Here is a 25,905-nt window from a genome sequence, read left to right as displayed (position 1 = left end):
TTTTTGTATGTGTGCCTGTCCTGGGGATGGAACCCAGGGCCTGCACACTGTCCTTAGCTTTTTTTCCCCTCAAGGTTAGTACTCTTTCACTTGAGCCACAGGTCTACTCCTGGCTTTTTGGTGGTTAATTGGAGATGGGAGTCTCACAGACTTTCCTGCCTGGGCTGGCTTCAAACTTCAGTCCTCAGCTCTCAGCCTCCTTAGTAGCAAGGATTACCAGTGTGAGCCATCAGTGCCAGCTCACGTGACAGATTTTAAGAAGTGAATGAAATATTCATTTGAGTGCTTGCTCTGGATAAAGCCTAAAGATAATTAAGACATGTCATGGCCACAATCTCCAAAAGATTGCAATCTAGTGAACAAGGCAGACATAAGCAAAGCAATTATAATGCAAAGCAAGAAAGCTGCACAGAGTGGAATACTGACAAAAACCATAAAAATAACAAACAGTAACAACCATTCTTATCATATCATCAGTGGGAAGAGGAAGCATTTGAACCAAGTTTTATAGAATAAATAAAGTTTCCAACATACGATTAGAGCACAAAAATAAAATGGGAGGTGCAAAGACTTGGGAATAGGAGACTGAGAAATGTTCAAGGGATCAGGGTTCCTTCCACAATGAATAGTTGTTATGTGCTAAATATTTCTGATTTTAGGATGAAGGTGAGAGAATTGAAAAAAACGTGATAAGCTCAGATACATATATATGTATATATATATATATATATATATACGTGTGTGTGTGTGTGTGTGTGTGTGTGTGCTGATGACTCATGCCACCTATAATCCTAGTTACTTGGGAGGCTGTGATTGGGAGGAACACAGTTCAAGGCTAGTCTGGAAATATGTGCAAGATAACTTCAACCAACAAAAACCTAGGCCTGCTGGGTGCTGGTGGCTCATTCCTATAATCCTAGCTACTCAGGAGGCTGAAGTTTGAGGACTGTTGTTTGAATCCAGCCTGAGCAAGAAAGGCCATGAGACTCTTTTATCTCCAATTACCTACCCAAAAGCCAGAAGTGGAGCTGTGGCTCAAGTGACACAGTACTTACCCTTGAGCACAAACACTCAGAGATAGAGCCTAGGCTCTGAGTTCAAGCCTCAGGAAAAAAAGAGAAAAACAAGAAAAAAAACACAAAACAACAACAAAACTCTAGGCATGGTGGTACATGCCTGTCATTTCAGCTACAATGGGAAATGGTTCAGGTACATATTCACTAAGCTAGAAATGTTTCAAAATTCATATCCTAGAAAAACATATTTATGTACAAGGATATTGATAGCAGTATTTCCTGTAATCACCAATAATTGTAATAATCCAAAGGTCAACTGGATTTGTCGGTTTTCTATTACAATAACAAATATCTGAAATAATCAACTTAAAAGAGAATAGTTAGCTGTATATGGTGGCTAATTCCTGCAATCCTAGCTACTTAGGAGGCTGAAATCAGAAGGATTTTGGTTTGAGTCTAGCCTAGGTAAAAGGTCTCTGAGACCTTATCTCAACAAATAGAGAGTTGGACACAGTGGTGTGTGACCATCATTCTGGCTATTTGGAGAGCATAAGACAATAGTGCCCAGAGCTGGGGACCAGGTCTTTAATACATAGGAACATTTAAGATCAAAATTATAATATCCAGCAACCGTGGAATGTACAAATAAGAGATATTATTTATATAAATGGAATATCATTCAGCAATGAAACTGATTACGCATGCATACACACACTCACACTCACATGCACATTTATCCACTGAATAAAAGAAGCAAGAACCAAAATAACACATAATGCAAAGATTCAAAAGTAGGCAAACTATGTCATTTAGCAGTGTATACTTGGGTGGAACTCTTTCAAGAAAGGCAAAGTAATGATTACTATAAGCTCAAGATTATAGTAATCGCTAGGTCTCAAGAGAGACTTACTTCCTTTAGAGAGACTTGTGATTAGAAAAGGAAATGCAGAGCTTCTGAATTTATTGTAGTGTTCTAATTCTTCATGGGAGTGTAAGTTCTATGGCTATTTCTTTAAAATATATACATATATACTTATAAATCTATATTGTCTTACTTTTTCTTATTTCTTTATTGTTAAAGTGAAGTACAGAGGGGTTACAGTTTCATACATAAGGCAGGGAGTGCATTTCTTATCCAACTTGTTTGTCTCACTTTTTATTGGTGTATATTAAATATACAAAGGGGTTTTGCTGTGCTATTTCCATACACATCTATTATGTACTTTAATAACATTCACCCTCTTTATTACTCTTTCTTGTCTTCTCTTGCCCCACTTTTTACAATTTTTAATGAGTTTCATTTGGGCATATATGTATAACATACTTTGATCGTATTCCCTCTATCTTCCTCCTGATAGTTGCTTATCCTCAAACAGTCTCCCCTTTACCTTCATGTCCTGTTTTTAAGGCATAGATGCCAAAAATGAGATAAAATACATGACATTTGTCTGAGTCTGCCATATTTTACTTAATCTGATGATGTTCAGTTCCCTCCATTTCCCTGAAAATAAGTTTCATTTTTCATTATAACTGAACAATATTGTGTGTATATAAGCTTATTAACAGTGATGCTTCTCACACACTTTTCTATTTGAACATTATATTTCACAAATTTAAATTACAACAAAAAGACACAGGTCCTTTAGCCTCTCGCTCATCCTTTCCTCCATCTTGCTATCTGCCTACGAATACTGCCACTTAAGACCACAACAGAAATATTGGGGCAATGGGCTAGAAGGAAGATAAGTACCTGAGGACAGAACTGCCGTATCAGTCGTGAGCTACTTACCTCTGGCTTTCATATGACAAAGTAATTTCATATTCTTTTTCAATATCAATCAAGTTTGAATTTTATAGTGAGGTTTGAACTCATGGCCCTGTCCTTACTAGGCTTGCAGGTGCTGTACCCCTTTCACTATACGCCCCTGTAGCCCATCAAACCTGACTTTAACTAACATACTCACAGTCCAGATTTCCAGAAAGACAATCTACCCAACAAAAAAATTGTTTTCTCCCTTCTTTTTATCCTTCCCTTCCCTCCCCTCTCCTCTCCTCTTTCCCTCTCTCCCTTTATTTCTCCTTCACACACACACAAATATGTCATACACACACACATATATACGCTTACATTTCTATGCATATGTGATTAGGAAATTCATAGAAAAATATCCAAATTACTTAAACATCTCAGTGATGAGATTTAATCTCAGTGTTTCATCTTAGTGGTAATCAGATAAATTAATATTAAAATGAGAGTGTATTTTATGTATGCGATTGGCAAAAATTTCTGAAGTACGAAGTATTCAATACTGTGTGTAATCAGGTTACAATGTTTCTACAAAAGAGAAGAGATTAAATAATCCACATCACTTGGTACAACTAAGTTCAAATGGTGAGATATAAGCTCATATAGAAAAGTGCATAAAATGCATCACTATTCATGAGAGCCAAGCTATGTATACAAAATAGACTGTCATTCAGTCATATGAAATGAAATGATGTTATTTTCAAAACCATAGATGGAACTGGAGATCATCACATTAAGTGAAATAAGCCAGACTTGGAATCTAGAAGATGATACTTGCTGACATTGTTTTGTTTTTTGCCAGTCCTGGGGTTTGGACTCAGGGCCTGAGCACTGACCCTGGGTTCTTTTTGCTCAAGGCTAGCACTCTGCCACTTGAGCCACAGTGCCACTTCTGGCCTTTTTGTATATATGGAGTGCTGAGGAATCGAACCCAGGGCTTCATGTATATGAGGCAAACACTCTTGCCACTAGGCCATATTCCCAGCCCTGACATTGTTAATTTTATTAATACTGCTACATATTTTGGAATGTAAACTGTTACTATTATATTGAAAATGTTTTTACAACTTGAGCCAATAAGTAAAAACAAATATCTGTGCTATAAAAATTATTAAAGATATATATGAGACTTATTGTGACTACTATTTTTCCTTTTTGTCAGTCCTTGGGCTTGGACTCAGGGCCTGAGCACTGTCCCTGGCTTCTTCTTTTTTTTTTTTTTTCTCAAGGATAGCACTCCACCACTTGAGCCACAGCACCACCTTTGGCCTTTTCTATATATGTGGTGCTGAGAAATCGAACCCAGGTCTTCATTTATGTGAGGCAAGCACTCTACCACTAGGGCATATTCCCAGCCCATGACTATTGTTTTTTAAGGAAAGAACATGGCAACAATCTGCTAGTCCATTCGCAGTATGATATTTGGATAAATTATGACATATGCTTACCATAAAATAGTATCAGTTAGCTGTTTAAAAACAGAAAATCACTGACATTGGTATATCCTGAGTAGGAAGGTTTTTTTTATGATGCACTGCTTACTGAAGAGAGTTATCCATTTTTGTTGTCAGTTCTGGAGCTTGAACTTGGAGCCTGGGCCCTATCCTTGAGCTCTTTTGTTCAAGGTTAGCACTCTACTACTTTGAACAGTGGTGCAACAGCACCACTTCTGGTTTTCTGATGGTTAATTGGAGATGAGTCTCGTGGGCTTTTCTGCCCAGGCTGGCTTTGAAACATGATCCTCAGATCTCAGCCTCCTCAGTAGCTAAGATTGCAGGGGTGAGCCACCAGCGCCCAACTATCATCCATTTTTAGATAATTGGCCAACCAACTTTGTGTGTGCCTAACTATACAGATCTACACAAACATGCAAGGCATGAAAAGATAGGATGCAGTTTATTAATATTGGGAGTCAGGGTGGGAGTGGATATTGATTTTTCTAAACCTATCTTTGGACTGTTTTACTAGTTACAGTGAGTGTAAGCATAATTAAAATTATTTAACACTGGTTGAAATACAACATATAAGAACACAAAATAATGTACCTCAATGCCAGGTGTGTGTGTGTGTGTGTATGTGTGTGTGTGTGTGTGTGTGTGTGATGGCTACAAATGTTAAATTCTTATTACTGAAGCAAATTGCGTAAATGTGTACAAAACAGAATGAAATAGGTGACTAAGGTGTTTCACAATCAATATTTCAGTAATGAACCAGAAAGAGAGCCATGTGTTAGTAAAATAAATAGATTTACGCTACTTCCTTCAGACTCATGCAAGAATTCAAAACCAAGCTGTGTCCTAGGAAAGAGGAGAGAGAGATAAGGGCAGTTCTTCCCCACCAAGTCTAGTGACTCTTAGATAAGAAGGTGTGAGGGGGTGGCTGTCAAAGTATAAAATCCCTGTGTCCCTGTTATCTTTTCAGCTTTCCTGGAACGAACGCTGTTTCGCCATGAAAGCATAACCACCTGGCCGGGCGCCTACACGTTCCCCTCCTCCCTTTTACGTTCCTTGAATCCTTACAATTACTAAATCCTCTCAGTGCTACCTCGGCCTTAAGCCTCCCGCAGTGTCCTGCGACCTATGGCAAGGACTATCTAATATTATGGAAGCTGCTGCTACAAAGAAACCCAGACTCCTGGGGCTTCTTAATTCTGATCCCTTGACTCTTTCGGACCCGCCGCCATCACTGCATTTCCTGTGAGCTTTTTCGCTCGAGGTCCCGGGACCTGCGCGGCCAACTGCGCCATGCTGTGAGTACGCGCTAACTGACGTCCCAGAAATCCAATGGGCCAGCCGGGACTAGCCAATGGGAGCGCGGAGTGCTGCAACCAAGGTCACATGTCGGGGGCCTGTGCTGGCCAGTGGGAGCGCTCTGCATCTGCAGTCACGTGTTCAGTGGGCGGGAACCTTTTCTCTCCATGCTTTTCCCTCCCCACCATCTTCGGCGTTGGATGCCAATGACTACAAAGCCGGCCGGAAGATTTTACCTCAGGTAAAAAATCCCTGAGATCTTGGTGAGAGAAGAGGAGGGAAGGTGTCTTCCAACTGAGAGTGAGAAAAGATGGGGAAAGGGCTAAAGAAAGTAGCTTGGACATCTCGGGAGTCTTTTCTTGTGAGGCCTGGCCTGTAGGCCGGGTGGGGACAAGACCAAGGAACCAGAGTCCACCGGCCTTAGGCGAGGATGGTAGCGGGGAGGTCACAGAGAAGGCCGATGGGATGCCGTCCCCTGATTCTACAACATGAGGAAATAAATAACACTCAATTCCTCTGCAGTTTTACATTGCTAAAATATGTTTCTTGTGTAGATAGGGAAGAAGGAAGGAGAAAAAAACAGATCCCCTAGGATGTTGGGAGATGGCTGAGCCCTGCATGGTCCTAAATGACCTGGTTCTTGCTGTGCATTTCCATTAGGTCATCAAAGGACTTGGCCAGGAGGTAGCCCAAGAGAAACTCTTTAGAAATAAGCAATTAATTACATCCTCAGAAGAGAGTGGGAGGAGAATAAGAAGGAATAATTGAAGGGGTAAATAAAGTTGGCAAACAGGTAAAGAAAAAAAATAGGAAATTACTGTGACTCAAAAGTTGATTACTGCCCACTGGCTGTGGCTCACACCTATTATCCTAGCCATTCAGGAGCTGAGAGCTGAGGTTTGCAATATGCAGTCAGCCCAGACAAAAAGTCCTTGATCCTTTTTTTGTCAGTCGCTAGGCTTGAACTCAGGGCCTAGGCACTGTCCCTGAGTTTTTGTGCTCAAGGCTAGGACTCTACTTCTTTGAACCACAGCTCCACTTCCAGTTTGGGGGTGGCTAATTGGAGGTCAGAGTATTACAGATTTTCCTGCCTGGGGCTGGCTTCAAACCGTGATCCTCTGGCCTGAGCACACTGAGCAGCTAGAATTACAAGTGTAAGCCATCTTAACTCCAGCAAAAAAGTAAATTAAAAAAAAAATCTGGAAGTAGATGTGGCTTTAGTGGTACAATCCCAACCTTCAGTGAAAAGCTCAGGTCCTAAGTTCAAGCCCTAGTGCATCAAAAAAAGTTGATTATAAGTACTTTTTGCTGACCATGATTTTGCTTGTCTTCTTCATGTCTTTGATTATAGAACTAATGTCTATTTGTCTTTCTTCTCATCAGCCTACTACTGTAAGTTGAATTTAGGGCTGAGAATATGGCCTAGTGGTAAAGTGCTTGCCTCACACACATGAAGCCCTGGGTTTGAGTCCTCAGCACCACATATATAGAAAAAGCCAGAAGTGGCGCTTTCTTGAGCAGAAAGAAGCCAGAGACAGTGCTCAGGCCCTGAGTTCAAGCCCCAGGACTGGCAAAAAAAAATAAAATATGGGTTTATATCTGTGTACGTTAGTGAAATTCACAGATGAAATTCTAATAAGGTATGTAATAGTGCGGATAATACCAATTTGGCATGAATTTCAATGATTGACCTCAAGACATACACAGGTAACTTTCTTTTTCTTTTCTTTTTTTCTTTTGGTGCTGGTCCTGGGGATTGAACTCAAGGGCTTAGGCAGTGTTCCTGAGCTTTTTTACAAAAGGCTAGTGCTCTACCATTTGAGGATGAAGTTTGAAGCTAACCTGGCAGGAAAATCATCCACCAAAAGGTTGGAAGTAGTGCTGTGACTCAAATAGTGGAGTGCTAGTCTTGAGCACTCAAGTGCCTGGGCCTTGAGTTCAAACCCCAGAGTAGCTAAGATTATAGGCGTGAGCCACTGGCGCCTGGATAAAGAAAATCCTATTGACAAATTTTTGTATGGGAACTTCTGTCCTACATTTGGATTCCCAAAAGCTTTATTTATTTATGTTTGTGGTGCTGGAATTGGAAACCCAGGGCCTTGAACATACTGAGTAAGCATTGATTGAGCTACATTACAGCTCCCCAAACTGTTTTATTTTTATGGGTACAAGGGGTTGAGCTTTGAGCCTCATGCTTGCTTAGCTGCTGGTCTTATTACTTGAGCCATGCTTTCAGCCGGTTTTTTGCTATTTTGGAGATGGACTGCCAAGGACTTTTCTGTATCTGCTGGCTTCAAAGATCTCAACCTCCTGAGTAGCTAAGACTTGGCATTAGTCATTAGTGCCCAGCATATTCTAATCCCCTCCCCTCCTCATCCCTCTGTTCCCCTCCCTCCCACCTTTTCTTTTCTTTTCTTTTCTTTTTTGAGACAGAGTATTTCTAGGTAGCTAAGGCTAGCCTGAAACTCACTAAGTATTAATTCAAGTAAGCCTCAAAGTTGATATCTTCATAATTGTACCTCCTGTGCTTGTGTTGCAGGTATATGCCACCTTTCCCAGCAAGATGTTTTATATGAGGCAAACTTATCTTTTTTTTTTTTTTTTTTTTTTTTTTTTTGCCAGTCCTGGGCCTTGGACTCAGGGCCTGAACACTGTCTCTGGCTTCTTTTTGCTCAAGGCTAGCACTCTGCCACTTGAGCCACAGCATCACTTCTGGCTGTTTTCTATACATGTGGTGCTGGGGAATCGAACCCAGGGTTTCATATATACAAGGCAAGCACTCTTGCCACTAGGCCATATTCCCAGCGTCCCTCCCCCCCCCCCCCCGCAAGATGTTTTAAATGATCAAAATACTAAGAACTATTTTAAAAATTGCATACTATCCTAGAGTAATTTCTGAGCTGTTATTCTTAGGTTTCTCACATAAATGGGAACCTTCCTGGTTTAACTCACAATTCTCAAGGCTTTCTTAGGTGGATTTGTTGAGTCTCTGTTGCCTCGTTGCTTTATCATACTATAGTTGATTTATTACAAATAACTTAGCTATTAGTGAATTCTAACTATTGTACTTTTACCTTCTAAGTAAGAGAAGGGAAATAATTTTCCAAATCCTATTCTTATTTCTATAACACAGTGTTCTGTCCTTGATTATTTGATTTCATGTCCACTTGAGAAACAGTATCACGAGAAAAACCACTTTGCCACTCTGAGATTTAGCCTTTTTTGCAACAAAATAATTAGATGAAATCAACAGCTATAAGGATTAAACAATATGAAAAAATAATGCAATTTTATTATAAGATTTAAAATCACAATAATAAGTGTTACTGTATGAATCATTTAGAACCTTTTAAAATGGGTGAACCAAAATTTTTGTGGTTAAAAAAGATTTTCTATTCTGCTCTTGGCAGAAAATCTTGGTATTCTAACAGCATTTAATTTATATATTTTCAGATGTTAACATTTGTACAGCTTTGAAAGAAAGAAGCTATGTTTTCAGCATTCAAATATTATGCCATGGATTATTTGCGTGAGGTAGAGTGTTGCTGGCTTACTATCTGTTTACTAAGAATTCAAAATGTTTTTATCTACATTTAGTACATGGCAGTTTCTAGCAATTCCTAGGTTAATTTTTGCTTTGGGTTCATTTCAAATAACTTAGCATTTGTATTATACCCTAAAAGTCTATTCTTGGAAGGAAATTTTACAGTGAACATAATTAGAAAACGAAACATGAATCTGAAGCTATGAGAAGGGGAAAAAAATGAAACTCTTAGCAAGTTGAGATATCTTTATTAACTCTCTAAAGTGATCTTTCGTGAAAGGGTTTGGAGAGCCAAGCTTGATGGTGCGCAAATATAAACCCACCACTTGAGAGGTTAAGACAAGAAAATTGCACATTTGAGGCCTGGGTACATATAACAAGACTCTGTTCTTAAAAAATAAAAATAAAACAAGCAAGCAAAAAAGAGTAATCTTAGCTATATTTTGTGGGGGGGAGGGGAGGAGGTTGTGCTGAGGATTACAGGACTTCCTGCTTGCTCTGCAGGTGCTGTGTGACTTGAACCATCCTGCTAGCTCCCATTACCAGTAGCATTGGTTTTTTTTCTTTATTGAAGTTTGGTCTTGCTTTATGCCTGGGCTAGCCTGGGATGCAGTCCTCCTACATGAGCTTCCTTGTGCTGCTGGAGATGACAGGCATACACCAAAGTGTTTTGCTGGGGTGTTTTTTAGCCGTACTTGTGTTAGAATTCAGGACTTCATGCTTGCTAGTGCTCTATTGATAAACCATACCTCCGGCCATTTTTACACAGGTTATTTTTGTGAAAGTGTGTTGCTTTCTCCCCCATGCACACCTGGACCACAATTCTCTTAGTTTTTACTTCCTGCCATAAGTAGGATAACAAGAATGTGCCACCATATCCAGTTTCTTTCATTGAGAAGGAGTCTTACAGACTTTTTTTTAACTCTCTAGCTGGCATGGAACCATGATCCTCCCAGTGCCAGGCTCCCTTATATTATTCACTTCCCATTGTAGCTGAAATTACAAACAGGTACCACAGCACCCAGATATTGGTTGAGAAAGGGTCTCACATACATAAGCCTGGACTTACCTCCAAACATGATCCTCCCAATCTCAGCCTCCTAAGTAGTAAGTTTGTTATAACAATAAATGACATGTATTGACCTCCTTTGATGGGACAGGTGCTTTGCTTTCCCAGTGGATTTAGTCATTGTAACTAGTCCAATATTATTCTACAGATTTTTCAGTTTTGAAGATTAGGAAATTAATGTCCAAACAAGTTAAATAATTTGTATTAATGTTGGAAATAAGATTCAAGTCCAGTTAAGAAATGTATGATAATTGTCATATATTAGTTCATTGTTGTTGTCATATATTGGTTCATTGTCCTTATGCTCTTAATTGAGAGGTTAAATTTTCATTTTTATTATATCACCTACCAGGATAAACAAAATTATTCAAATGAACTAGAACTCTGTTTCATTTACTGAAAATAAGAAAGGTATACAGACATCTTCAGATCTTATTATTCCCTCACAACTGATGGAAGTAAATGTAAAGTTAGAAAATATTCATATTGGAGCAGGGCATTGGCAGTTCACACTTATAATCCTAAATACTCAGGAAGCTGAGGTCTGAGGATTGCAGCTCAAAACCAGCCTTGGAAGGAAAGTCTGTGAGATGCTGATCTCCCAATTAATTAACAAAAAATCTGAAAGAGCTGTGGCTCAAGCAGTAGAGTGCTAGGCTTGAGAAAAAAGCTCAATGCCCAGGCCCTGAGTTGAGGCCCCAGGACCAACACACACACACACACACACACACACACACACACACACACACACACTTCTTACAATGCTTGTAGGGAATCAGAAGTCATCTTAACATACTTATGAATATAGCGATTACTTACAAAAGTAGTAAGTAAATAGATGTTCCAATAATCATAGCTACTCAGGAGGCTGACATCTGAAGATCTCAGTCCATAGCCAGTCCTAGCAGACAAATCCATGAGACTCATCTCCACTTAACCAGTAAAAAGCTGGAACTGGAATCACTGCTCTAATGGTAGGGTTGACTTTGAATGAAAAGGCCAAGCAAGTTCAAGGCTGTCAGTTCAATTCCCAATACAGGCACAGAAAAATAAAAAAAGGATGTTCAAACATCCCCAAACTTTTATCCTAGCTTTTGGTATCTTAGTTTCTGGCTAATTTGCTACACCTCTTGTTATAACATAAATATGATACTAAGTAGTGGTAAATCTTGCAAAATATGCAGGACCATGTACAATTTGAATGTAGTATTAAGAACCACTTATATAAGTAAAGCTATTATCAAATGAACACCTTACAAGATTAGATCAGCTTAATAAGGGAAAGAAAATGGTTTGATTATCAAGATATAGCGATCTTTGCCTCCTCAAATATTTTCTCAAAATGCCTTAATTATGGTCAGAGGTGAAGTAATGACTAACAGCATGCATATGTCAATACTTTATGTGAAAAAATTATTACCATTTATTCTCAGCAATAATAACCTCTTATGTTTCTCGTTTGTTTTGTTTTTGAGACAAGATCTTTATCATCCAGGCTGGCCTGTTACTCATTGCGTGTAGCTTCAAATTTTTAATCCTCCTGCCTCAGCCTCCCAGTGCTGGGATTATAGGTATATGCCACCATGTCTAGCACTTATTTAATAAGTTATAACCTTCAGCAAATATAAAACTCTTGGAAAATAATGCAAGAAACTATCATTGTCTGAATATGTAGAATAATAAATTATATGGGAAGTTAAGAGTCACAGGTAAAGGCTTTTATAGAGGAGCTATTGCGTAAGATGTTGGAAGATGAGTAGGCTTTAGTTAGCTGGAAAATAGCAGGGCTGTTGCAGAGGATTACTGTGTGGGTTGTAGTGTTGATAAGGAGTGACTACTGAATGCTAAAGGTGAGGGGCAGAGGAGGGATAGTGTATTTAGAGAGAACAGTTAAGAGTAATGGAACTTATTGGAAAGTCAAGACAGAGCCAAATGAGAATTCATGTTAAAAGTTTTTCTAATCTTCATATATAGGATGCAGTTAGAAAGAAGTTCTGCAGAGGTTTATTTCTTCAAAATCCTTCATTTTTATGTCAAGATGGAAACAATATTGATGACGATTATAGGAGACCATGGACAAAAGGTATGTTTTGTTTTTTTATTTCTCAAAAATATATTTAAAGAACTATTTCAGAATTTAGCACGGTAAATTGAGAAAATGCAATATTTCATTCATTAAAAGCTCATTGCATTTATTCGTATCAGAATATCAAGAAGTTTTCAAGTTGATATTCTCTTTTTTATTAGTATATGTTAATTGTACAAAGGGGTTTCATTGTAATATTTCCATACGTGCATATAATGTACTCTGGCCAAATTCATCCCTTTTACTCTTTCTCATCCCTGTTTGCCTCCTTTTAAAAGCAGTTTTAATTATTCTATTTTCTTACATGTATTTAGATACCTCAGTCATATTTACCCCCCACCCACTTTATTCTCTTCTTTCATTCACTTTCATGCTAGTTCCTACCCCTAAACAGTATCCTCCTCCATTTTACACTACTGTTATTTTTAGGTCTACATTCTGCATATGAGAGACAACATACAATATTTCTCTTTCTCCATCTGACTTGTGATTTCCAATTATTCAACCATAAAATAACTATGGATGAATAGCACTCCATTGTGTACATACACCGTATTTGTATCCATTTTGATAGACACTTAAGCTGACATATTACAAGTTGATATTTTTAATTAAAGAATTAGATGACTAAGTAAGGAACTGGGAAGCATACCATATATGAAGTAACATATGAAAGATAAAGTTGATGAAGTCTTAAAATGCTAACATAATAAACACTTGTTTTATCATAAGACTTTTCTTGTCTCAGGATTACCTTTAGTTTTAATGATACACTAAGTATTAAATTACTTTTAAGTGTATTTCTATAAGATCACTTGTTATTGTATCAAGGAAAGAGGTAGCCTCCTTGGAGGAGTCAAGTCAGTTAATAATACTTAATTGGTATATATTATGCACAAAACATGTTATAGAGACTAACAAGATGTAGATGTAGTCCCTGTCTTCAGTGATTTTTTTCAGACTGGTAAGGAGAACATAGCAATAAAACCATTTATTAGACATGGTGGCTCATTTCATTGTCCTAGTTTCTTAGGACTCAAAACAAGAGGATTATGGTTTGAGGCTAGCCTGGGAAAAAAGTTAAAGAGAAAAAGCTGAAGTATAATGTATGTACATATACCTGTCATCTCAGCCACAGTGGGAAGCATAAATAGGAGGATGGTGGCCCAGGCCAGCCCACAGAAAAAGTCAGACCCTATCCCAAAATAATCAAAGCAAAAAGGGCATGTGGTTCACATGGTAGTGTCCCTGTTTAGGAATCATAAGACTCTGAGTCAGAATCCAGGACCCATCAAAGAGCCTTTTTCTCTTTCTGCCCCATCTCCCTATTGATAAGCAGCTTCTGTTGAAGTTTTTTATAGTATACTCATAAATACTTGCTATATCTTTCAAAAGTATTCACCTTTTTTCCTTTTTCCATTCTTGCCTTCCTATAGAACCTGTATTCTTGTTTTTGTTGTCAGTCATGGGGCTTGAACTCAGGCACTAGGCGCTGTTCCTGAGCTCTTTTGCTCAAGACTAGCATTCTTCCACTTTGAGCCACAACTCTACTTCTGGTTTTTAAGTTGTTAATTGGAGATAAGAGTCTCATGGACTTTCATTCCCCAAGTTGGCTTTGAACCACAATCCTCAGATCTCAGCCTCCTGAGTAGCGAGGATTACAGGCAGGAACTACCAGTGTCTGCCTGGCTAGAACCTGTCTCTTAACCACAAAACTCTCATATTTTTTCAATGAAGCACAGACTTAGATGTTAATTGATTCATTTAAACTAACAAAATTAGTAAGGAGTAAAAACGATAGTATAATACTCTGACTCTAGCTAGTGGTTGTGGAACACTTGGCTGTATATTCTGAAACTAGTACAGGATGTGATATCTTTCCTTAAGAAACCTAGGATCTAACTTGGAAACAAGTTACAGATAGATAAAAATTTAAATAAAGTACCAGAATGCTAGTAACAATAATATGTACCTTCAAGGGTAATACATGAGAATGAGCTGGAATAGCTAATGAAGGCCTTATAAGTATACCAAAAAGCTCTTGAACAGGACTATCTGAGGTGATAGTACTGGATCAGCAAAAAAAAAAAAAAAAAAAAAAAAGAACTTGTGCTGGGCGCTGGTGGCTCACACCTATAATCCTAGCTACTCAGGAAGCTGAGATCTGAGGATCATAGTTCAAAGCCAGCCTGGGCAAGAAAGTTTGTGACTCTTTTCTCCAATAAACCACCAGAAAATTAACTGGAAGTGATGCTGTGGCTCAGAGTGGTAGAGCAGTAGCCTTGAACTGAAGAGCTCAGGGACAGCGCCCCGAGCCAGGGTTCAAGCTCCACAACCAACAACAACAACAAAAAATTGCTTGTATATATAAGGATGGTAAGTTCAAGTGATACTGTTCTGACTGTGATTGAAGTTTGGTAAAGGCAGGTTATAATTATGAAAATTATTACTTAAATATTTAAAATTGAGTATCATGTTAGGTAAAATTGCAGTTATGAACAAATCTAACATAATGTAAAAGGTGAATATTTAGTTTCTTTTTTTGTTTTTTGCCAATACAGGGGCTTGAACTCAGGGCCTGGGCACTGTCCCTGAGCTTCTTTTTGCTCAAGGCTAGAGCTCTACCACTTAAGCCACAGCACCACTTCCTGCTTTTTCTGTTTAGGTGGTACTGAGGAATCGAACCCAGGGTTTCATGCATGCTAGGCAAGCACTCTACCCCTAAGCCACATTTTCAGCCCTTAGTTGCTTATATTAAGTATAAAAGTAAATTTTTAAAGTTAATGTTTACTATGCTTTTTTTCAGTCACTGAGGTTCCAGTTCAGGGAATGACAGATGACTCAATATTGGATGAATGGAAAGCAGATTTCTGTGCAGAAGATTTCGTTGAGCAGTACGTGTTCTTAATCTCAATTTCCTTTTATACTTAGAAGATAAACAGTAAGGTCATCAGATGCCTGAAATTGGAAAGTTTCTGTCCTTTATCTCAGCACAAATTTTATCTGAAAAAAAAATCCCAGATTGAATCAGAAGAGAGACTAATTACATTTTCTTTTTTTTAATTAAACTTATTTTTATTATCTTTAAAATAGTAGTACAAAAGGTTTTTTATCCTTCATTTATTAATCATATTTTAATTCGTCTTTGTGTTGCAGAAGCCATTCAGAGATGAGACAAATATATTATGCTTTTAATCAATAAGTAAACCTTCTGTGGAAAGTACCTATAGACTTTTATATTAAGATTAGGGGGTTTTTTTGCTATACTATGAAACACAGACTTGAAGCTATTTAGGTTTTACAAACATAGTTGCAAAAAGTACACTTACATAAATAGGCACATAGAACATATAATAAGAGGAAGAAGATCTGACCACTTATATGTTATTCATATAGAAATTAATTAGAGATTTTTAGTGTAATGACAATGATTTGTTCTAGTGCTTTACTTCATTCAGGATGCAAATCAGATCCTGGAAAGTTTTTATTATTATTCACCATTTTAAATTTTAATACTTTTTAAGTTTTCCTTAGTTGCAATTAAAAGAAATACAAAAACTAAATATGCGCTGGCAGCTGGTGGCTCATGCCTGTAATCCTAACTACTCAGAAGACTAAGCCAGTCCAGGCAGGAAAGTCTGTGAGACTCTTTTTTTTTTTTTTCTCAAATTTTTATTTTCAAACTGACGTACAGAGAGGTTACAGTATCATACTGTGAGACTCTTATCTCCAATTAACCACCAAAAAGTCAGAAGTGGAAGTATAGCTCAAGTGTTACAGCACAAGTTTTGAGCAAAAAAAACAAAAACCCTCAGAGACTGTGCACAGATGCCAAATTCAAGCTGTGGGACTGGTGTGCGCATGTGTGCACGCACACGCTCACACATACAAGAAATTAAAAACAAAAACAAAACTAAATATCTACTGCCCCATTCGTAAGGAAATGGAAAGACTTGGGAAAAAAATCATATTAAGTGAAGTGACCCAGACCCAAAGAAACATAAACTCTATGGTGTCCCTCCTAGGGAATAGCTAGTACATGATTAGGCTAGTCATGGTGGAAGATCAAAAACCCCAATAGCTACACCCATATGATCACATAAGATGATGCCAAGTGAAATGAACTCCACGTTACAGAAACAAGAGTTATACCACTGTTGTAATTATTATCAACATGCCATGTGAAACCATACCTTCTGTATTTTTTTGGGTTTTTTTTTCTTGCCTGTTTGTTTGATTGTTTTGTTTAGTTTTATTTCTCTTGTATCTCCTTCCTGTGGTTGTATCCCTGCTAGCTACCACTATATCTCATCCAAATACCCTGGATACTGTTTGTATGGGTATTAGAACTGGGGAAGGGAAAGGGAATTTCAAAATTGAGAGACAAAGGACAAAAAGACAAACCATTCCAAAAGCAATACTTACAAAACCATTTGGTCTAAATCAACTGCACAACTCTTGGGGAGAGATGGAAAGGGGGAGGGGGAGGGGGAGGAAAAATGAGGGAGGAAGTAACAAATTGAACAAGAAATGTACTCACTGCCTTACATATGAATCTGTAACCCCTCTGTACCACACTTTGACAATAAAGAAAAAAGTTTAATAAAAAAAAAACAAAACGAAATGGGGCTTGGAATATGGCCTAGTGGCAAGAGAGTTTGCCTCGTATACACAAAGCCCTGGGTTTGATTCCCCAGCACCACATATATAGGAAACTGCCAGAAGTGGTGCTGTAGCTCAAGTGGCAGAGTGCTAGCCTTGAGCAAAAAGAAGTCAGGGACAGTGCTCAGGCCCTCAGTTCAAGCCCCAGGACTGGCAAAAACAAACAAACAAAAAAAAAACACACAAAAAACGAAATGTCTAGACTCTGGGTACAGTGAAGTCCAGAATACTATTTCTATCATCAAGGAATTTAAGTTAGGTTAATAAGATAATGTATGATCATAGAAAAAATTAACAATGTAAGAATGTTATTAACATAAGACATAAAAGTATATGCAAATAAACTTCTCAGTTATCAGTAAAGAAGCACAAAAGTGTAATGAAAGAGCTCTGTATCATTAAGAGAGGAGGGTTTCAAGTCTTGACTGAAAAAAGTTAAGTGCTATTTTACTAGTCACTTTACCTCTGACGTACTTCCTTTATAGAATAATGATGATGGATAAGTGCTTCTCAAACTTTATGTATAAATCACCTGAGGACCTTATTAAAATGAAGATCTGATTCAGTCAGTGGATGTTGGGACCTGAGATTTTGCATTTGTAGTCTGCTCCTAGGCATTACTAGTGCTGCTGGTCTAAGGACTATCTTTATAAATAACATTATGCAAAATGGTCTTTGGTGCTATGCATTCATAAGTAGGAGAGATCAGCTTCACAAAGAAGTAGAAATTGAACCAGGGCTGGGTGTTGAAAGGAAATTCAACTTGGAGAAAAAGATTTTTGGAGCAGAGAAAAAACATGTTGAAAGGCATGTTCAAAGTGGGAACGAAGGCATTGTGTAGATAAGGCTAGTTTGATTGAAACAGAAGACTCGTATATGAAATATAGAAGGACCTCATCATTTTGCAATGTCAGATGCAGTCTTTTGGCAAATAAGGTGGATCTTTAGCATCTCTCAGAATCAAATTTACATTTCTCAGTGTCCTTGCAGCCAGACCATAATCATATGACTAAGTTCTTTCCAATGACATATAAGCAACAAAAGCTTATACCGTTTCTGAGAAATGTTCTTAAATAGAACATGTTTTCCTCTTCCATTGCTTTTTCTGATACTGGAATGTGGATGTAATGGCTGGTTTCTATAGCTGTATTGAACAGTGCCAACAAAAATTGTATATAGAAATAGCAGAATAAGGGGCTGGGAATATGGCCTAGTGGCAAGAGTGCTTGACTCATATACATGAAGCCCTGGGTTCGATTCCCCAGCACCACATATGGAAAAAAACTGGAAGTGGCACTGTGGCTCAAGTGGCAGAGTGCTATCCTTGAGCAAAAAGAAGCCAGGATAGTGCTCAGGACTTGAGTCCAAGGCCCACAACTGGCCAAAAAAATAAAAAAAATAGCAGGATAAGGCAAAGACAAAATACAAAAAGTTCAAAGATAATCACAATAAGCTTCCTAGCTTCTAAGCAAGTATGGCCAAACCAAGCATGAAGAATGTGTAATAGTACTTTCTTTTTCTTTGTCTTACTGCATTTTGATAAATCCAGTTGATTATAGGACAGTGCACATATAATTATTTCCTGTACTCCTCAGAACACCTCTTTGAGGTAAATATTATTATGCTATCCTTTTGACTCGGGATGATTCTGTTCAGAAGTGGTAGAGTCTTTAAAAGGTTGGGTCTAGGAGAGGTCTTTAGGTCACTGGGGGATTGGTCCTTAAAGGAACCTCAGTCCCTTCCTACCCCACCCCTCCTTCTCAGCCATGAGATGAGCATTTAGTGTGATTCTACCATAATGTACTATCACAGTCCCAAAGCAACAGGACCTACTGACTCTGGACTAAAAACTCTAAAATTATGAGCCAAAATAAACCTGTTGTCTTTATAAATTATCTCATGTATTTGTTATGGTAATGGAAAGATAACTAACATATATCCGAACAGTGTATATGAGAAACTTAAGACTCAGAAATATTGGGGCTGGGGATATGGCCTAGTGGCAAGAGTGCCTGCCTCAGATACACGAGGCCCTAGGTTCAATTCCCCAGCACCACATATACAGAAAACGGCCAGAAGCGGCGCTGTGGCTCAAGTGGCAGAGTGCTAGCCTTGAGCGGGAAGAAGCCAGGGACAGTGCTCAGGCCCTGAGTCCAAGGCCCAGGACTGGCAAAAAAAAAAAAAAAAAAAAGACTCAGAAATATTAATCACTTATCAAGATTTTTATAGTCAGTGGCTTCCACCCTGGCTTGTCTGGTTTCAAATCCTATATTGCTTTATGTTGTTTAGGTCTTTTATGTTACTTTCATTGAGGTGTAATTTACATTAATACAAGTCACTTATTTATAATTCAATGATTTTTAGTATATGCATGAGTTATACAACCATTGCTACAGTACTTTCATCAACACAAAAGGAAATCGTGTACCTAAAAGCAGTCACTCTCCATCACCTTTCAGACAAAACACTAATCTGTATAGATAGATTGGTCTGTTTTGAATATTTCATATAAATGAAATAATACAATATGTGATCATATTTGGCTTCTTGCACTCATCCTATTTTCAAGGTTCACCATGTTGTCATACATATCATTACTTCACTTCTTTTAGTGCTAAATAGTAGTCAATTCTATGCATATATACATTTTATTTATCTGTGAATTGATAGATGTTTCTACTTTTGCTACTCTGTGTAATGTTACTGTGAGTGATTTGTGCACAAGTTTTTGTATAAACAGTTCTCTAGGATTGGAATTTCTGGGTCACACAGGAACTCTATATGAACTGCCATGTTTCCCAAGGAGCTACACTATTTATGTTTTACTACCAGTGTAAAAAAGGTTCCATTCATATCTTTGCCAGGACTTATCATTGTTTATTTTTTTCATATAGGACAAATCTTATTATTTTTTTATTTTTGGGTCGGTCATGGGGCTTAAACTCTTGGCCTGAGTTCTGTCCCTGAGCTCTTCAGCTCAAGGCTAGTGCTCTACTACTTGAGCCACAACACCACTTCCCATTATTTATTATTGTAGCCATCCAAGTGGGTGGCTGGTTTATCTCATTGTACGATTTTTTTGTGTGCATGTGCTGGTCCTAGGGCTTAAATTCAAGGCCTGAGCATTCTCCCTGAGCTTTTGTGCTCAAGTCTAGTACTTTACAACTTCAGCTGCCCTCCAACTTCTAGCTTTTTGTTGGTTGATCAGAGATAGAGTGGCTGAGATGTTCCTTCCTTGGCTAGGTTTGAATATTCACCATGACATCTTAGCCTCCTAAGTAGCTGGGATTATAGGCATGAGCCACCAGTGCCTTAGCACTCATTGAAGTTTTGATTTGCTGCTCCCTGATAACTAGTCATTTTGAGCATATTTTCAAATGATTCTTGGCTATTGATGTATCCTTGGAGAAATGTCTATCAAACCCTTTTGCTTTTGTTTTTTTGGCCAGTCCTGGGGCTTGGACTCAGGGCCTGAGCACTGTCCCTGGCTTCTTTTTTAGCACTCTGCCACTTGAGCCACAGCGCCACTTCTGGCCATTTTCTGTATATGTGGTGCTGGGGAATCGAACCCAGGGCCTCATGTACATGAGGCAGGCACTCTTGCCACTAGGCCATATCCCCAGCCCCTATCAAACCCTTTTGATTGTTTATTTAACTGTGTTACTTGTCTTATTTTCTTTATATATTCCAGATACAAATCAATTATGAGGTATATGGTTTGAAAGTATTCTCTCTTATAGATTGTCTTTTCACTTTCTTGAGTCTCCTTTGAAACCCAACATGTTTTAGCTTTGATATAGTCCAAATTTTATATTTTTCCTTTAGTGATTTTCACTTTTAATGGCATATATAAGAAGGTTTTACATAACCCCAGAGTCACAGAACTATTCCTTTCCTTTCTCGCTCCCACTTTGTTTCCCTCTCTCCCTCTCTTTCAGTACTGTGTTTGAAATTAAGGCTTGTGTTTGCACACCTTGCTTGTTCAGCTGATGCTCTACCACTTGAGCTATACTTCCAACCTCTTTTCTTTGAGTTAGCCTGTTATTTTTTAAATTATAAGTCCAATTATGAAATACCTCTTATTATAAACCACCAATTGTGTTTTACTGAACATAGAATAAAATCTAAAATTCTAACCAAGGCTTACACAGTCCAAACTGATTTGATCTCTGCCTATCTGTCTGACTTTACTCTGTTCCAGTCACTCTGACTCTTCAGTTTTGCTTGGAATATGCCAACATTGTTTTCCTCTTTATATCTTTGTATGGCTCATTCCCTACCATTATTCAGATAGTTGCAGAAGTATCTATCAACCCTTCATTGGCCCTTTCCTAACTACAGTCTCTAAAATATATTCTCTTATCAACACTCTGGAAGTTATTTGATGTCTATGTGACTTGTCTTATTTCATTCATAGCATTTCTTTTTTTACCACTGGCATTGTTATTTACTTATTTTATTTTGTTTCATTTCTATTGGAAGATCTCTTTATAATGCCAATATCCTAATGATGTAGACAATGTCAGCTATGCCTGTATCAACTGGAAAACAGATACAGGGGAAAGAGAGTAGGGATGGTAAGTGGGAGAAAATGAGGGTTGTAGTATTTTTTTTTAACCAGAAAGCTGATTATATTTCTCTAACCATAAGCATTTTCAGTCTCTAAAACTTGCATGAAGACACAAAAGGGCAAGTAAGAACTTCAGATCTTTAGAAAAAGGACATTAGCATTTATAAAATATATTTGATTAGGTCATGTTACCTATTAGCTAACAATGATCATATATAGTGGGCAAAAAGATTAATCCTAAAATGCTATAGTTGTAGTATTTAAAAAGAAATGTACTCATTACCTTACTTATGTAACTATAATCCCCTTGTTCACCACCTATACAATAAAAAATGAAAAAGAAAACAGATATGGGCATAGTTAAAAGAGCCAAAAACAATCACAAACTGGCCCAGCAGGGAAGGATTTGGAAGGAATACTGTTCGAACCTGGCTTTCTCATCTCTGATTGCCTGCCAGAGCACCCTGATGGCTGAATAGAACTAGAAGCCATTGGGCACAAAAGCTTGACTGGTTTGTAGAGATCAGCTTCTCAGATTTGAGAACAGAATATGAAAATTGGGATATTTTGAGGAGCAGACATTGAATATAGGGCAAGAGCAGTTTGTTGATGAGTGGCAACACTAAAAAACTATGTCTTTTACTTCATTATTTTTTATTTTTTAGGAAGTGTATTTTGAGGAAATTATTTGGTAAGTTTACCAAGGTGTCTCTTGCATTATTGCTCGTCATAGCAAACAGTTAAAACAAACTTAAATTCCACTTAATGAGGAACTAAATACATGATGATTTGTTGATTATGTTAATCAACTTTAACTTCAACAAAATACTTGAGAAAAATATATTCAGAAAGAAGGAAAGTTTTAGCTGGAGGTATGGCTCAAGTGATAGTGCACCTGCCTACCAAACACAAGGCCTTCAGTTCAGATTATACCACCATTCCTCAGAACAAGAAATAAATAAATAAATAGAAAAGTTTTGGCTCATAGTTTTGGAGGTTCAGCAGCCCATGATCAATTGGCCCTACTGCTTTTGAGTCTGTAGTAAGGTAGCATGTCATGGGAGAAGCATATTATGGGAAAACAAAATTGCTTACCTCATGGTCTGGAAGTTTAAGAGGAGGAGAAAAGTGCCAAGATCTCCCCCCCCCCCCCATGTCCTTTAAGGGTGTGTTCCCAACAACCTGAACACCTCATAGTAAGCTTCCCCACCTCTCCTCCCTCCCTCCCTACTGGTCCTGGAGCTTGAACTTAGGGTCTGCTTACTGTCCCTGAGCCTCTTGGTGTTAAAAAATTGAGCCATAGCATCACTTGCAGCTTTTTTGAATAGGACTTTCTGCCTAGGCTGGCTTCAAACCTCAGTCCTCAGATCTCAGCCTCCTGAGTAGCTGGGATTACAGGCAGGCATGACCCACTAGTGCCGGGCTGAAACCTCATCCCTTAAGTTTCTATTGCCTCCCAATAGCACCATTCTGGGGCTCAGACCTTTAACACATGGGCCTTTACAGGACATGTAAAATTCAAATATACCACTGATACAATGGGATTCTTCATTCAAAAATGAAGTCAGTGTACATTGATGACGTGTCAGTGTGCCCATGCTTCATTGTTTACCAGAAATTAACAGATTATAGGCCACTAGGTACATGAATACTCTGTATTTCCATTTAAAATATTTTTAAAAATTGAGTAATTCATATAACTTTAGAATGTAGTGTTGTGGCCTGGGTGACTTTTCTTTGTGTTTATTGGAATTTGATAATATTCCTATAATGAATATGTACTATTTATTAATAAAATGTTTTAAAATAGGATATCAATAAAATCAGTAATTTTTATACAGTAACTTTATAATGTCATAGGCAAACAATTACAGGAATAGTGAATCCGATTAATGGTGTATTTGAAGAGATTGTTCCAAGTTCAAACCCAAACTCTCCAACAAACATAGAAGACATCTTACATACCCTCAAGGATAACAGTGCAGTCTTTACATCTATTGAAAGTTTAGAAAACTATCCAGCACTTCAATCACAGAACCGAGGTATGGCATTTGTTACTGCAATTGCTATGAAATCTCTTCCTAATATTAATTTTCTCATGTCAGTGAGATTTTTGTTTAATTCAATGTGTAAGTTCTGATCAAAGATAACTATTATAGAACTATGAGTAAGTTTTGCCAAGTAAATTTTTCTTCTTTCATTTTCATAATACATTTTATAAATTGGGTATTGTTTTGCTGTTTGTTTGCTGAGATTCAAAATAACCTACAAATATTTGATCATAATGTACCTACAACATATCACTATATGACTCTGGTATTGTAGGTTCAGAGCTCATGATATAGGAATCTAGTGTAACATTAAATTACTAGATTCTGAAATTGGGGGTTAGATATTATTTTTCAAAATATCGAAAAGATGTTCAATTATATCTAATTTATGTAAAATCAAAGTGCTAAGTAGAGATGGAGTAGTTGCAGTTAGATCAAGAAATGCACCTAATTTTTGAAAATTTACTGTTAATAGCAACTGAAATAACATTTCATCCAAGCTATTCCAAATCTCTTCACTAGAGATTGCAGCATTATTCAAATTATGTAAGACTTGCTAAGAGTTTAACTTCCTTTTACGTATTTTCTATCTTGATTACTCAAATTTAAGGATCTCATATAGTTAACTCCTATCATTTAAGAAACACTGTAGCTTGAGTATCAAAAATAATCTGATTAATTTATTGTTATTTTTCATTTACATAAACAATGTATGCAAACTAGGATTGACAAATAAACATGTACTCATAGAGATGAGTCCTTCTTATAGTTTGAAGAAAGAGATGAAAACCTAAACTGGAGAAGATGATACAGCAGAAAGAGAAGGCTGAATTTGAAATCAGATTTTAATTTTCACTCCAAATCTACTCTTACAAAGTGACACAATTTGGGAAAAGTTGTCATTAGAAATTTGGGGAGGGGAAGAAATTTGTCTTAAATTTTTTTTTCTTAACTTATTATTCTACCTTCTTTCCAAATGAGGGGGTTAAAATAACATATATGTATATAAAATTATGTGTATATTCATAAAAGAATATTTGTAAAAGTAAGATACTATACATAGCTGTTATTATTAATGTAGCAAACTAAAAGCCACCATTGGCTGGAATCAAGTATACACTAAACGAAAATATGCTTGAATTTCCCAAGTATATATGAATTGTCCATGTCCTATATTTCCAAAGTAGTTTTCTATCATTAGATGACACTTCATAAACTTAGCAATCTCATTTATTTGTTTACTTGGCTATATTGGTTACTGCCAGATTTATAGATATGTTGGTCTTTTTCAATTTTTTTCCCCAAGCACTGGGGCATGAACTCAAGGCATTGAACTCTTATTTGGCTTTTTCACTCAACGCTAGTGCTTTACCACTTGATCCATACCTTTAGACCAATAAGGGTTTTTGGGGTTTTTTTGCCAGTCCTGGGCCTTGGACTCAGGGCCTGAGCACCATCCCTGGCTTCTTCCCGCTCAAGGCTAGCACTCTGCCACCTGAGCCACAACGCCCCTTCTGGCCGTTTTCCATATATGTCGTGCTGGGAATCGAATCAAGAGCCTCATGTGTAGGAGGCAAGCACTCTTGCCACTAGGCCATATTCCTAGCCCCAATAAGGGTTTTTTTAATGTTAGAAAATCATTAATAATAAATTATGTCACAGATGTTTTTGAACTCTTGTTTTCATTTAGGTAATTTGGGTTTTTTTAGAAAGACAAAAATGTCTTTCCTATCAGTGGGCCTCTTTTCTGCTTTTTATAGTTAGCTTAAATTTTGTTCCATGTGAAAAATTAACACTCTTCTATATGTGTGGAACACACATAGTAGTGGTGGTAATAATTCCAAGGAATGCTGTATAACCAACCATAAGAATATAAGGAAGCAGTACCCTTGTTGAAACAGCCTTTTGGACTAGTACAAAGAACATGTGACTGTGGTGAGATGCTGCCCTCAAGTGGCTCCATGAAAAAAGGGTAGTTGAGTCCCCAGTATGGGGACAAAAAGAAGTTGGAATACAAGACCTCATGATTGACATATGTACCCATGTATTCCTTAGTAACAGCAGAATGTGAAGGTAGGTTAGAAAGAAAGCTGGAGGGCCTATGTTTGGAAGAAGAAAGTAAAAATGGCAATATGAACTATTACTCATTTTACTGCTAATGTGACTTTATTAATATTTGCAGTATGGGGCCAGGGATGTGGCTTAGTGGTAGAGTGCTTACCTAGCATGCATGAAGCCCTGGGTTAGCATCCTCAGTACCATATAAACAGAAAAAGTTTGAAGTGGTGCTGTGGCTCAAATGGTACAATACTAGCCTTGAGCAAAAGAAGCTCAGGGACAGTGCCCAGGC

General features: G+C 37.6%; 1 protein-coding gene across 1 annotated transcript in view; it reads left to right on the top strand.

Annotated features, from left to right (window-relative positions):
* The first annotated feature begins 5,628 nt into the window (after positions 1-5,628).
* Positions 5,629-25,905, top strand: part of Shoc1 (shortage in chiasmata 1) — a 74,263-nt gene continuing 53,986 nt past the window's right edge. The window contains exons 1-4 of the mRNA XM_048348405.1: positions 5,629-5,814; positions 12,161-12,269; positions 15,079-15,166; positions 23,365-23,546. Coding sequence (XP_048204362.1) covers positions 5,629-5,814; positions 12,161-12,269; positions 15,079-15,166; positions 23,365-23,546 — 565 coding nt within the window. The remainder of the gene's footprint in view (positions 5,815-12,160; positions 12,270-15,078; positions 15,167-23,364; positions 23,547-25,905) is intronic.

This window comes from Perognathus longimembris, chromosome 1 (assembly GCF_023159225.1).
Source record: "Perognathus longimembris pacificus isolate PPM17 chromosome 1, ASM2315922v1, whole genome shotgun sequence".
Classification (NCBI taxonomy): Eukaryota; Metazoa; Chordata; class Mammalia; order Rodentia; family Heteromyidae; genus Perognathus; species Perognathus longimembris.
The sequence above is the reverse complement of the archived record's forward strand: the minus strand, read 5'-3'. Positions and strand labels throughout refer to the sequence as shown.